The following is a 14,091-nucleotide window of genomic DNA, read 5'->3' on the forward strand; positions in this document are numbered from 1 at the left end:
TTTGCAGTACTGGCTTGATAATAGCTTCAGCATTCTGTCCTTGACTCAAACAATGGTCGCTCTTCACTGTTTATTGAAGGGCCTCACCATGGTAACTGGTCATGGCTGAGATTCTGAAAAGGGTTTTTTTCCCTCCCTCCTTTTACCAAATAATTATGCGTTTGCTTTATTGCACTGAGTCAGTGTAAAACAGGGAATGTCAAATCACACCCAACTTTATTTTTGAAATGTATTTATTTTGTATTTATTTTGAACCTTGATGCCTCTATGTCCCCATACAATACATTCAATATATACATTTGGCCATGAGGGACTGTACAGAGATATGTTGAAGTAGTGCATACATACATGGCACGAAAATGTACACAAAGAAAACTCAAAGTTTCCACTTTACCACAGTAAAGTCTCAGGGCAAGTCTGTGGCTGATGGCTGCTTACACCAGTGCACACACATGCGCGCACACACACTCACTCATTCAACAAACACTGCTTCAAGCATGCACATTGTGTGTGTACGTACACCAACACACACAAGCTTTAAGACACTTCCGAGGGAGGAGAAAGGATTCTTTCTGGTTCTCATAAATAGATACACAAACGTAAAGAGAGCGTCTGCTGACTGCATCACCCCTTTTTTCGAGAACGCCCTCTCCTCTGTCTCCTTTATTCTTCTTCTACATCTTTCCATCTTCTTACTCTCCAAAGCTAAGGCCTCTCTCTAGACAGTGCTGCCATCATACGCAGGATCTTTCCTATAGTAGGGTAACACTCATCAGCAGCAGTAACTAAATAAAGAGCTACTTTCAACATTTGATCTCTTAAGTAGTGAACACTCGCAACATAAAGAATTCAACACACACAGTTAATTTTAAATTTGCATTTCCTATTTGGATATCTTCTCTCGAGAAGCACATAGGTCCACTTCAACAATGCACTATTCCTCGATAAAGCTGCAGTGCCATGATGAGACACCCTCATGCCATAACGACACCTGTCTCTTCACTTAATGCACCAGCAAAATATACCTCTAAATACATACCACATTCTGCAGTTTATTTTTTACTAATGCCACTCTAGTGATTAAATTTCTTCCTGGCAGACATCTTGTACCATCACATTTGTCATTAACATTTGTAGGAGGCACACACCTGACATTTTCCCTTCAATGACTGTAGTTTATAGTTGCATAGCACACAGCAGAGATAGTGTCAAAGCCAAACCTTAATTTGGCTTTATACAGAGTGGTCATGCTCACATAGGCCAGTTTCTAACTCTTAGTGTCTGTAACTTTTAGATAGGACTAAAGCCTCCCCCAACTTTTTTTTAAATTGCTCATTAAACCAATGACTTTTTCAGCTCATAAAAAGTGTTAAAGTTTACCAATGAAGAAGAAGTTTGGTCACACATGCATCAGGCAGCCTTATTAAAATCACTTCTCGATGCAACTACTGTTGGAAAATCGGCTCCTTGGGCTTGTAATTTGTCAGTAACATTAGAAGCAAGCATGTCATTACTTTGAGTTGTTAAAATCCAATCTGCTTAATGAAAGAATAAAGGAAGAAGGGGGTAAAAAAAAACAACAACAAACAAATAATAAAAAAATAACAGTAAGCCATAGGGGGTAAAAAAAAAAAAAAAGAGGTGACAACCTAAGAGGTTTGAGCTGTACCTGTCACCAGGGGCCAGCAGGGTTAAAAGAAAAAAAAGAAGAAGAAGAAGAAAACAACTGCAATTCTGAGTGTGTGCACACATTCTCATGTGCATACAAATACTGCACACACAGACCTGTTTGACACATGCATACTCACGCTTACACATAGTACAGACATCTGGAGATTTTAATGAAAAGTGGAAGCATGACAGGTTGAAGGTAGGTGATTATCTGGTTTGGACACGCTGGACTGATCGATGCGTGTGCGGACGGGTATGCTATCGTCTCTCACACGAGGTTTGACAATCCTGTTGGTCAGGAGACGCAGTGACTCGTGTCCCAGAGTGAGGCCACCGAGGCAAACTTGCATTTAGCAGAACTGGAAACAACAAAAATGCTAAAGCACCACAGCAAAAGAGGCTGGAGTAGTCCCATAAAACACGATCACGTTGGCACAGAACGATGAGGGTGGGGGTTGGGGGCAACGGGCCAATCACAAAGGAGTAACACATCAGTAATAATCACCCCAGAATAAATTACAGTCACAGAACAATTGTTAAAAGCAGAATTAGAAATCAACTGATCTAGCGGACTGATTTGACCCATGCATTTTATAAGGCATTAACCAAACATTTCTTACTGACGTTGCACAGTATTATAATAGTGACTATACATACAGTTGCTGATCTGAAAAAACAAAAACAAAAAACCAAAAACTGCTTGTGTTTTCATAAAAAAAATCTCAGATTAATTGTATACAAAAAAAAGCATATTCCTAAAACTAATGATGCATTCTTTAAGGGAATTGGGAATGTCGAAGAGAGAGCAGATCGATGTCTGCAATCCCATTGTACCTATTGATCTGCACATGGGCGAATGAAATTGATTTTCTGAGGTAGACAATACAAGCATATTTCATTCTCCCGATGCAAAGCCATTCTAAGCAGGGGTAGAGGGGATAATTTGGTCCATTTGGACAGGCTCTGGTCTTTAGCCTCAGCCAAATGTACTGTGTCAGATGGGTTGACCCATCCATCATGCTCTCCTGCCTGTCTCAACACCACGGTACTTACACTGTCACTGGTGTGATACACCCACTCAATGATGGATAGCAGACAACATGCACTATGACAAGATAGAGAGATCAGTCTGCACAGCTCACAGGCTTGTTGTTTCCACGCAGCTGGGGACGCTCCATTCACACACAGCCAGTTTATTTAATATCCCGGCCACTGTATGAGGCACACGTGGACAATATCACTCGACATGCATCATAAATGTTGCTTCCCTTACAGAGGTCTTATAATCTTCAAATCCCCTTTGCAATATGATTACAGTAGCAACAGAGCCTAACCGAATGAGATACTCAAACAAACATTTCATACATAATCGTCATTTTGTGCACTCACAGCACACAGGGTACAACAGTTTATGCTGAAAGGTAAATCCCAGTGACAAACGTTAAGTTGTACCTTTCTTTTTATTTACGTCTTAAGTGCTATGGGTAATCAGCTCAACAGTCAGTGAAATGATGTTCTGTAGATAGTCAGTCTGATCTACTAAGCAGATGTCTATCATAAATAAAATAAAATAACATAAAATAAAATAATAGAAAACTTCTGCAAATCTGAGTCTGTATGTATGAGATAGTAAGCAGAGGGCCTTCAAACAGGTCTGGAATCTGTTGGCCAGTGAGGTGAGTCAAGATCAGCAGTTTAGGATGCCACTGTTCATCTTCCCCTGAGCCTAGTGGGCTCTTTCCAGAGGGACAGGAAACAGCGAGCCACAGGTTGGCCCTAAGTACTGCAAAGCAGATGCCTGCAGGAGACCTGGAGCACTATAGTGTCCTGATGGCTACAGGGTAGAGCAGGGACATATGTTCAGCACCCTTGATGGGCAGCTTGCGGCTGGAGTAGAAATGGATGATCTCAGGCACGCTGTCGAAAGGGCAGCTGTTCTGGCCCAGGATGTACTTGTTCTCCTTGGTCCGTGACAGCTTCATGTGCATGAAGCCCTGGCTACTCCTGGAGACAGAGAAGACAGAAAAAGCTCAAAACAAAATTCAGATTTTTACAAGACAAAACCAGATTATTTTTATTATGCTCTGACACAAAAAATCTAAGAAAAAAAACTAATTATTTGTTTTGTTCCTACTCCCTATATTTCAGGAGCAAAGAGACCTTTTCTTGCTTCAGGCTATGCAATTCACCCAAAAAGGGATTTCATGACAGTCCATTCAGCTGATGTAAAGACATTTCACTCAAAACCACAAATGTCAATCTGATGTTGTTGCCAGTCAAGCCGATTTTTAGATGTTCTAAATACTGTAGTTGGGAGATATCAGTATGGATCAAAGCAACGCACCGACCGATTAGCGAGCAGACTGATATTGCCATTCCTGGAGTCACACCAGAAGCATGCCTTAAAAAACGCTCACAAGAGACAACAAGTATGTCAAAAGCATCAATCTATTGGAGTCCCAGCAGATATCCTCTTTTTTCAACTCCCCCTCATTTACTCCTCCAGTAGTCGTTCCCCACAGTATGTGACAGTGCTCTGAAAGCTGGATTACCTCTGATAACTTTGGAGGTGTCAGGGGAGGGGACTAAAAGGCAGGTTGCTTAAGGTGCTGGGTTTCACATGCAGTGCATAAGGATGAGGCTAATGAACCCCCAGGATAAATCACTTAAGCTACAGCAATAAATGCACAGCAAATTAAAAGCTCCCTGCGTGTTCCAAGGAGCCTTCGATCAATACATTTTACAGCTTGCCAGTAATCTGCTTTAAAATAGAAAATTACATTTTTTTTTCCCCACTTGGGAAGAGATGCAACAGCAAGCTTTAGTGAGTAAGTGACACAAAACTAATGTTCACTGTAGCCTGTTCGGTAAATATTCTCTTTTAGTAATTTGACTTTACAGACTACATTAGCATAACAGCTTTTTCAATCAGCAGCTAAGCCTCCAGCAGGTTATGACTGCTTTAGGCACAGTTCGTTGACATTATAACCTGTCCTCAAAAATAAAGTGCACCAGCACCTGCCTAACATTTATTTTTTGAAAAATAAACTCTCGTGCAAAAGTTAAGAGGGGATAATATGTTAACCACACGAAGTAATAAAACTCATATTTTTCACTAACCTATCAAGCAAGTATAACAGCTGTAAAGGTATTTACTTATGAGGCCAGTCAGTACAATCTACACTATTCCACTCTGTGCTTCAAAGTTTATATGGAGCAGGGCTCTTGTGAAAACTGTGAAAATGCAGGGTTAGTATATAAAGTGTGGAGATATTCTAACCACAACAGACAGGAGCAGTCGATGAGACTGCCACATGAAGCAACGACAGCAAATAAATTCATTTTTCCACAGTAAATATATGCATATTTTTGTAGTTATGCCCATTATCTTTGATGAACAGGAGTGACAACTTGGCTTTAGGCACCTGAAGCATCAGGCCATTCTTCCTTATCTCCTAATTGCGTGTATGATGCCGGTGGATATGTTCTCTCTCTGATGCACAGAGAAAAGCCAGAACAAAGATAGCAGTAAGATGAAAGGAAAAACAAAAAACACACACACACACACACACACACACACACACACACACACACACACACACACACACACACACACACACACACACACACACACACACACACACACACACACACACACACACACACACACACACACACACACACACACACACACACACACACACACACACACACACACACACACACACACACACTCTCTAATCAAGAATAAAAGTAAATTTAAGCACAGATTTTTATTTATTTTAACTGATAAACAAGTGCGTGTTTTGGGGTTAGCATGATTGACATTATTAGTATAAATATCCAAAATATTTCAAAGCTAACTCAGAGCTTTTTATGTGTAAGAACTGAAACAAAAAGCTGCAGGATTTCTAAGCCATTAAACTGAAATACACACGTCTCCATTATTGTGCAGATTTCTAAATTTCTGTTGCCACGGGTCTCTAAAATGCTATGATTCTGCAAATGATGCTTTCAGAGCTCATTTACAAAAAAAAAATCTTTCCTGCAAAGTGCATTTGATGAATCTTCACATGGAGCGCTGGGAGAAAGGTGTTAGGTTACACAGAGGCACACTTAAAAAGGCAAACACATCAATAGCATCATTTTTAGATTCCCAGCTGATTTTCCAGTTGGTGCTCAAAGCTGCTTATTATGTTACAGTCCTGCAGAGACAGAAACCAGGACAACAGAGCAACACGGCAGTGTTGCTGATAAAATGAATACGGGGCTATTTTTGAAAAGACAGGCCTTTGTGGTGTTATCATAACACTGTGTTCGTGAACTTATATTTGTCTAATCAGGATTAATCTGACTGGGGAGGTGTGCTGTCTTGTTTATTGAGGTTTATGACTTTGATTTAAACCGAGTACCACTCAGAGCAGGAACAGCCTGACAGCAATCACAGCTTATCTTCACCTTCCATATATTGGATGGCTTCATGATTGATACTCTCTGTGTTATGAATCTAAGGCAGCAGAAAAAGCAAAGTCATATGCCAACAAGATAGTGAACCATAGCAAAAGTGCTGACCTTTTTAAGCATTTCTGGGCATCGGATGTCATATGTACTCATGATTTTATATTAGCATACACTAAACCTCCCTGGGATGATACCATTCTGTATGTTATCGACACTAAGGTAAGTGGGTGAAGTGGCAGACAAATAAACATACAAACAACTCTTGGCATAATTTTGTTCTGCGGCTGAGAAAGGTCAGGGCAATTTTTGTGCTCTGTGCAGTCACTCGTCTATTACGTGTCACATAATACGAAGCTGACAAAATGTTCAAAAATAGTGTTTTTGGAGGTGTTGCAGCAATAGCAACTTATTGGTGTGTTCATTCAATTGGCTGCTAAGTTACCCCATTTGGGCTCTGGCATCAAACAGTCTTTGGGATACATTTCCCGTCCTCAACCAGTGGAAACAGGCTCTGCAGATCTCTTGTGATGTGAAAAATGAAATGACTGCGCTTTGAAAGCCCTGTGAAGGCTTTAATACAACTCAAATACCCCCAAAAAATGGTTCTCTCCACTGAGAGTAAAGAAGAGGAGCAGGTGGGGACAGGTGAACATAAAAAGGGGTTTAGGAGGGCAAAGCAGACAAAAAATGCTTTCCGTAAGGCCAGAGGACTCTTGAGGCAGGAGGTCTCAGCGACGTCTGTCTTTATCAATAATGCAATACACATATGTGGCACCTCACGGCCTCATACATTTTTCAGTAACCTCAGACAAGTCGGATCTTCACCTTGGGTTTCCACTCATTTTCTGTGGCAGCAGGGGAGACGGGCTTGAGTGAGGAGGCAGAACTCATATTTGTAGGGACATGCCATTTCCACAAATGAGCATGATGATCGTTTTCTAGGTTTCAGCTGGTTTACATCAGGGGCACAAGATACTATAACCCAAATGTGCTAACACACAGTTACACAGAAATTATGAACAATCTGCTTTTATTTAAGTCTATCAATACAAAAATAAGAGAAAGGTTAAACTCCTAAGATGTTTGGTTGCTTACAACTTTAAGATCTCATATGGTTAAAGTGAGTTCCCTCAACAGGGTGTGGAATAACAGGGGGAAACCACTGATTTCCAGTGCTATTGGCAGACCACAGCTATTCCCAGGCAACATTAAACCTCATTCTACTTAAGGTTCCAAAAAACCTTGAAAGTAGGCCCTGGAGCGAAACGCTCTAACAGACAGTGAAAAGGTATTCCTAAAGTGCTCGAGACACATTTTTCTATAGTTCTCACTAAGTTGAGACGAGTAAAAAAATCTGCATCAACAGTAATGATCTCATCGACATGGCCTTTCTCCTCTCCTTGTTTTCAGACTGACAAACAGCTATTAAATGTGTCACAGAAGCCAGTCAATGTTTTATCTCTTAAAAGAGTAACCATCAGAAAAGCGCAGTGTGAGGGGAGCAGAAGGATCCGACCTCATGAAAACACTTTCCAAACTGTTCTCTGATAGTACAGGCCATTATTATAAGGGTCCATCTGAACATCCTTTAAATGTGGATTAGTGGAATGAGACCATTACTGAACTAGAAGGTTAAAACATGTTTTAACCTCTCATCATTAAATACAACTTTACTGACCATTGCTCTTATCGTGGCCTGGCTGTGTTCAGTATAGAAGAAAAAAAAAGCTAAATAAGTTTCATGGCTCCAGGCCTTCCTCATTCCCCAGCCTCCCTTCTCCCTCACTCAGATAATCTAACAATCAGCTATTTCATTACCGGAGGTAACCCCAATGGCATTAGACGGCCAGTCTCTTTTTAAACATACGAGAGAGATGGATGGATTAATGCTCTCAAGCCTGGCACAAATTATACACTACATTTTCATATTTCAAAATGGGGCTTTTGCTTATTAGAGGGGCTTTCGTCAAACTCGCTGTCTTCATCATTACTCTGCATATCATCATCATCATCATCATCATCATCATCATCCCACAGCAAAAATATTCACTTGTTATCTTTACCATTTTGTTAAAAAAAAAAAAAAGCAGAATAATTTACTTTTCTAGATCACATATTAGGGTTTGCACTTTACAAACATCAATATGTGTCTTTTGAGTACTAAACAATTTATTTTCTGTTGCTTAAACTGACATTATTACATATTCCTAACTCAAAGGACAATTCTTTTGATTTTACTTTCCCAGTAACTTCATATTAGACTGTTTTGTGTACCAGTCTTTTCTCTTCCTTTCTGTATTGCATTTACTACCATGACTACACAATAAAACATCTGTGCATTAACTGTTAACATGTCTATTTGTCTTTTTTTAGTGCTTAGCTTTAAGCACCTACATCTTTTGTTGAGCAATGCATTTATGACTTTATACATTTACTTCAAAATGACAACATTTGGGACAAGTGTTACATATTCAGACAAATATTTTTCTCTTTTTTGCAGTCACCCAAAAGCCAGTGTACTAAGTCAGCATCCTAACAGTGCGTAAAGTCTTCTTTGCAGTCAGCAAGGTAGAACAAGAAGCAGTCATACAGATGATCAGCCAATGAGACAGGGAGTTACACAGGCAGTCAACTATGGTACTGTCAAGAGAATTGGAGGAGCAGCAAGCAGAATTATTATCTTTGTCTTCCAAGTTATATAAGCCTCCAGCAGGCTGACTCCACTCGAAGAACAAAGGCTAATCAATGTGTCTCTACATACTATAGTTTTATTTCATCTGATGGCTCCCACACAGTTGCAGAGATTTTTCTAAATGTCATGGGACTGAACCTTGCCTGCAATGGTTAATGGAGCATATATAAAGTCAGTTTGACAAGACTATTTGTTAACAGATATCGAAGACGGTTAAACACTGTTGGTTTTGGAAGACTTTCAGGCCGTTTCATATTTCTGATTATGTTTCTGACGCCGTAGCCGTGACACCTGGTAGCAACGATTGTCAAAACAAATCCAGCAAAACTCCACATTCCTATCAAAGCGATGGGACTGCGCTGTAGGACTTCAGACTAAAGTAACCTCTTCCAACTGTCAGACTACACGTAACATTTCAGAGCAGCTTTTTTTCGAACCCTCTGCTGGACGCGGCAGGGATCAGGAGGTCAACGATGAAAGTGCACCATTAGCCAAGTTGTGGGGACATCAGCAATTCGAGGAGCAGATTCTGTCAGAGGGGTTACTGAGCGGAGGTGGAGGACGAGCCACGGGCAAGGTGTACAGCAGGTGGGGGATAGAGGTCTGAAGGGTGAAAGCTATTACCATATAGAAAAGGAAGAGTCAGCAGGTATGTCCGCACCTCGACAGGGAATGATGTTACACTAGTCCACTGTGTGTACTCTGCCACTAAGTAAGTGTAGCTACTATGATAGGTCACACTGTTTTGTGAGTGTGTGTTCCGTGTACAAATCACTGACACAGAGTTGTCACAACAGGAAAAACGGCACTGAGCGTTTGGAATCACATTTTCACCAAGGCTGCCAACCGAAACTGTGCATCTGATTATACTGTTTGTGGATGGTCATTTAGGAGACGAGAGCAGAGTTCTTACTTGAGGGAGAGGGAGTAGTCGTTCTTGCTGGTCTCGCTGTTTCTCACAAGATAGCTGGCCTCCTTACAGAGCCTAAGCAGAGACTCTGCATCAGTTCGGCTGATGGCTCCATGGTACCAGCTACAGCAAATGACAGGAAACGGGGATGAGAAAGCAGGAGGAACAAAGGAATGTTAAGTAAGAAAGAGTCAAAGCTGCTAAAGAAAAACCACGATTTGACTCACAACTGGCTTTCCAGCGGCATGGTGGGATCGATACGTTCCCCGAGAGAGGAGCTGCAGTGGTCCAGTGAAGTCATTTTGGTGTTGACCAGACAGCCACTGGAATGTCGCTGCAGCGGCCGAGTTTTCCCCTCCTTGGTGGGCGACATTCGAGACTTCTCCACACCATCAAACTGGACTGTAATAAGAGAAAATACAGCTGAAAACATTTCATTCTGGAAGGACAGATTTGATGGTTGAAAATGGCTCGTAATAAAGACAAACACCTGTAAACACCATTTAGCTACACTTCAGATTAAGGTCACTTGGAAAAACAAATTGTGCTTACAAGTTACAACATCCACAGTGTCACATGTATCAATTGAACTAGACTACTGCAAAGTGTGAGAACCAAAATCCACGCTGTGCTTTTACCAACTTTCACACACGCGCACACACAGAGCCACTCTGTTTAACTCATCCTACTGAAGGACATGTACACATGGTGAAAGAGATATAAATCAATCTAGCTTGACCGTGTACACATTCCAGTTGGGCAAAATACACACACACACGCAACCTTCCTCCAAAACGAGCTCACGCGCCTGTAAATAATCCCACATATACTACTGTATGGCCGAGCATTTTCACTCTTTAAGTACACGGAAATGTGCACACACTTAAGTGCACGCCCAACTCCAAAACCCAGGTTCTGCAAGTTAAACATTGAACTAGCTTTTCAAACTCTCACGGTCAACTGTGGACATGACAAGCTCTCTTGGCAGCCTCACAGGGAAGTGTTTGATGGTGTTTGGGGGCTTAAAGTGACCTATGCGCACACATGAAATGCCAGGGGTCACGGGGCAACTTCACAGCCAATCAGCAAACAGAAGATAATGCTCTCAAGGACAAATTAAATGTGAATTTACACTTGTGGGAAAGAGTTGCACAAGCTAAAGAAATAGAAGGCTGGACAGTGGATGTAGGAGTAATTATCATGTGTCACGGGCAGCTCTATGTCTGAGACATTTTTCCTCAGTAATCCATCACTGTGCTTCATGTCATAACATCTAAAGCTTCTGAAAAAACCCCCCCCAAAACTATTTAAAGCTACTGACATGCTTCTCAAGCAATAACAGAGGGGCGGCTTCCTACATCAACCATATGACAAGCTTTTCCTGGTTATTGTCGCCTGCCTCTATATGGCTCAAGATCAACAGATAACTGTTTTTGTTTTTTTTGATGGAAGTGGTTAATGTAGTATGAAACTCGCATCTACTAGGCAACATCAATCTTTGCTGCTCTCTGTCACTAATGGCCATCCTTGCATCTAGTGTTTAATTACCAGGCAGAACATGGCAGACACTGTACACAGAGACAGGCAGTGTGATCTTAACAACACGTCTACATCTGTCTAGACTCTGCATTCCAGTCAGAGGATAGCATTACACTTTACAGATTGTGAGCTTGCCAAGTGCCTCTGTATCACGCTGAGTGGAAGGGCTGACAGTTTAAATCAATTCAACACTACTTACTACAAGTAGTTTACTTGAGTATTTAGATGTTGTGCCACTTTATTTCTCACCTCTATGACATTTCAGCTAGAACCGATGCATGTTTTTCTATAGAGCCTGCTCTTTTTCCAGATATTTCATTTAAAAAAAAACCCCAAAACAAACCACATGATCAGCTTATAAAATGCAATTAAATGATAAAGAGTGTTACCATTCAAAAAAATCTGGTTAGTGGTTGCTGTCATGTGTAAAGTTATTCAATGTTTAATCACCAGCAATTAAAACAAGTATTTTAATTATAGTAATTAAAAGAAGTGCCACTTCAATTAACAGTGAAATACTGCTTATTAACTCGGGATATCGGAAGAGAAGCTTGTAATGAAGTATTTTTATAGTAGTACAGTTGTAGTCCTTTCTGCTAAAAAAAAAGGAGCTGAATATTTTTTTCTTTTTCGAATACTTTCTATGACATACCATGATGCCATCGCAAGCAGTGCTTTTTTTTTGACAGATTACAGCTGTTTCAGGTCTGACCACTAGGGGCTCCCCTTAACCTCCACACTCTACTTGCGGTTGAACTCGTTGGCCTTTGGCTCAATGATGCGATTCCCCAAACATAAACTCATGGAAATGATTATTTCAAATCATTCCGGCTGTTATCTTTGCCTCTGCACATTTGTTCATTAAAGGCCGACAGCGGGGTGTTAAAATGACAGCAAAATTGTACTGTTGCATGACAGCTGGGTAAATTCTAGGTCTAACCCTTGGAAGAATACAAGTTGCTGATCCATGTCCTTGAGGTCTGTCGCTCCTAATATAGTAATTCACATTATGATCCCGTGTTGCGTCTACATTATTTTATATCATAGAGTCCATTTAAATTACATGCTGAATACTGGGAATTTGATCCAAGTCAGATGAATATATTGTATATGTGTAAAGGTGAGAAATGGCGTTTCCATGGAAACTGACCAAGGGGACATGGAAGATGCATGTTTGCTCCATTCAGCCCCTGTCAATGCTGACAGATCACAACATGAAGATGGAGCCAATTGCTCCCCGTCCTTTGCTTTCGATTTCTCTCTCTGTTTGCATGTGTCCAACCTTCTTCTGCCCTTTACCTTCTCTTCTATCACTCTTGCCCCATCATTCTAACTCTGACTTTTTCCCCGAGCTCTCTTACCTCTCAGTGGTAGAAAAAGATAGGAAAAAATGGACTGTGGAGGAATGTCTCCACAGGAAAAAAGGGGTGTTTTGATCTGTTATCTCTGATGGTCCCACTGCAGGGCAGACTGTCGCCAATTACACCTACTGCTACAACAAAACCCTTAAACCATCTACTTGCACTTCCATATTGAGAATTGACTGTGAACATAATATTATCATCTCTTCATTGATTAGTGACGCAACCATAAGAGGCTGGAACAGGTATCAGACATCGGGGGTTAAGGATAAAGAATGCAATCTTGGCTTTTCCCTACATAGTCCATCTCTGTATTGTATCTACAATCCACTCACCCATGTGCCTGACCTCAGCTCTTCACATTTCCCATTCTTCCCTCTCTCACACCTATCCCTTCTCTTACCCAGACACAACAATCAGTGATTTATTTGATCGTGATTAAACTGTTTATTTTTTCCCTCTCCGCTACCAAGAAAGGGTGGGTTGAGTGGCTATTCTTAGTGTAGCTCACCCCGTCAACCTTTCTTGTCAAAGTGGAGGCTTCACTGCAGGCAGAGTGCAGTGCTCTACAAAGAGAGTATTACCCTGAAGAAAGAGCCCCCCAAACTAAACAAAAGCCATCATTTTTATTTGCTCAAGAGTGAATGGACTCATGTCTGCTTTGTTAGCTGGGCGCCTCACCATCACCACTGATGTAGAGTTATGTTTTAAGGCAGAAAATCAGTGGGAGTGAGGCAAACCAATTCCCCTCTCTCATTCTCCAGAGCACACAGTTCGAAACATGGACGACAGGAGATTGACGAGAGGATTGGCCCACGGGGGAACAAAAGCCGTAAGAGGAAGCTTAAGAGGGACGAGAGGGTGAAAACCTCCACACACACACACACACACACACACACACACACACACACACACACACACACACACACACACACACACACACACACACACACACACACACACACACACACACACACACACACACACACACACACACACACACACACACACACACACACACGTCTCTTGAAATAAACACGTAAAGGCACATGGGCAGCTGTGTATGTTATCAGAATTGTTGCTTGTAAAGCACTGCAAATGGAATTTGTGTATCAGATTGAACTGTCAGTCAGATGGTGACAGATGGCTGAAAGACCTGTCCCCTTCAGACACACAGCTTCCTTTAGAGACAACTATATAAAAAAAGAAAAGAAAAGTAAATAACACGCACACACCCCCACACACATAAGAGGATGAGGAAAGAGTGCATGACAGAGCGAGCTGATTGGCTAAGGCACAGATTAAAAAGAAATGTCAAAAGGACATTCCACGATTACAAACCACGAGATAAAGCACTGCTATGTAATATAGCGCTGCAGAGCAAGGCACAGGTCAGCACAGTACATGATAATGTCATTATCTAACAACATAAAAAACACTACAAAGTAGAAGTCACA

The 14,091-nt window shown here is 41.2% G+C and overlaps 1 protein-coding gene across 2 annotated transcripts in view; it reads right to left on the reverse strand.

Annotated features, from left to right (window-relative positions):
* Positions 1 to 215: 215 nt before the first annotated feature.
* Positions 216 to 14,091, reverse strand: part of zgc:158464 (uncharacterized protein LOC791139 homolog) — a 93,288-nt gene continuing 79,412 nt past the window's right edge. For both annotated transcript variants that reach the window (XM_031746502.2, XM_031746503.2), the window contains 3 exons: positions 9,962 to 10,136; positions 9,738 to 9,857; positions 216 to 3,675 (listed from right to left, as the gene is read on the reverse strand). In XM_031746502.2, the coding sequence (XP_031602362.1) occupies positions 3,489 to 3,675; positions 9,738 to 9,857; positions 9,962 to 10,136 (482 nt within the window). In that variant the 3' untranslated portion in view covers positions 216 to 3,488. The remainder of the gene's footprint in view (positions 3,676 to 9,737; positions 9,858 to 9,961; positions 10,137 to 14,091) is intronic.

Source organism: Oreochromis aureus, linkage group 1 (genome assembly GCF_013358895.1).
Source record: "Oreochromis aureus strain Israel breed Guangdong linkage group 1, ZZ_aureus, whole genome shotgun sequence".
Classification (NCBI taxonomy): domain Eukaryota; kingdom Metazoa; phylum Chordata; class Actinopteri; order Cichliformes; family Cichlidae; genus Oreochromis; species Oreochromis aureus.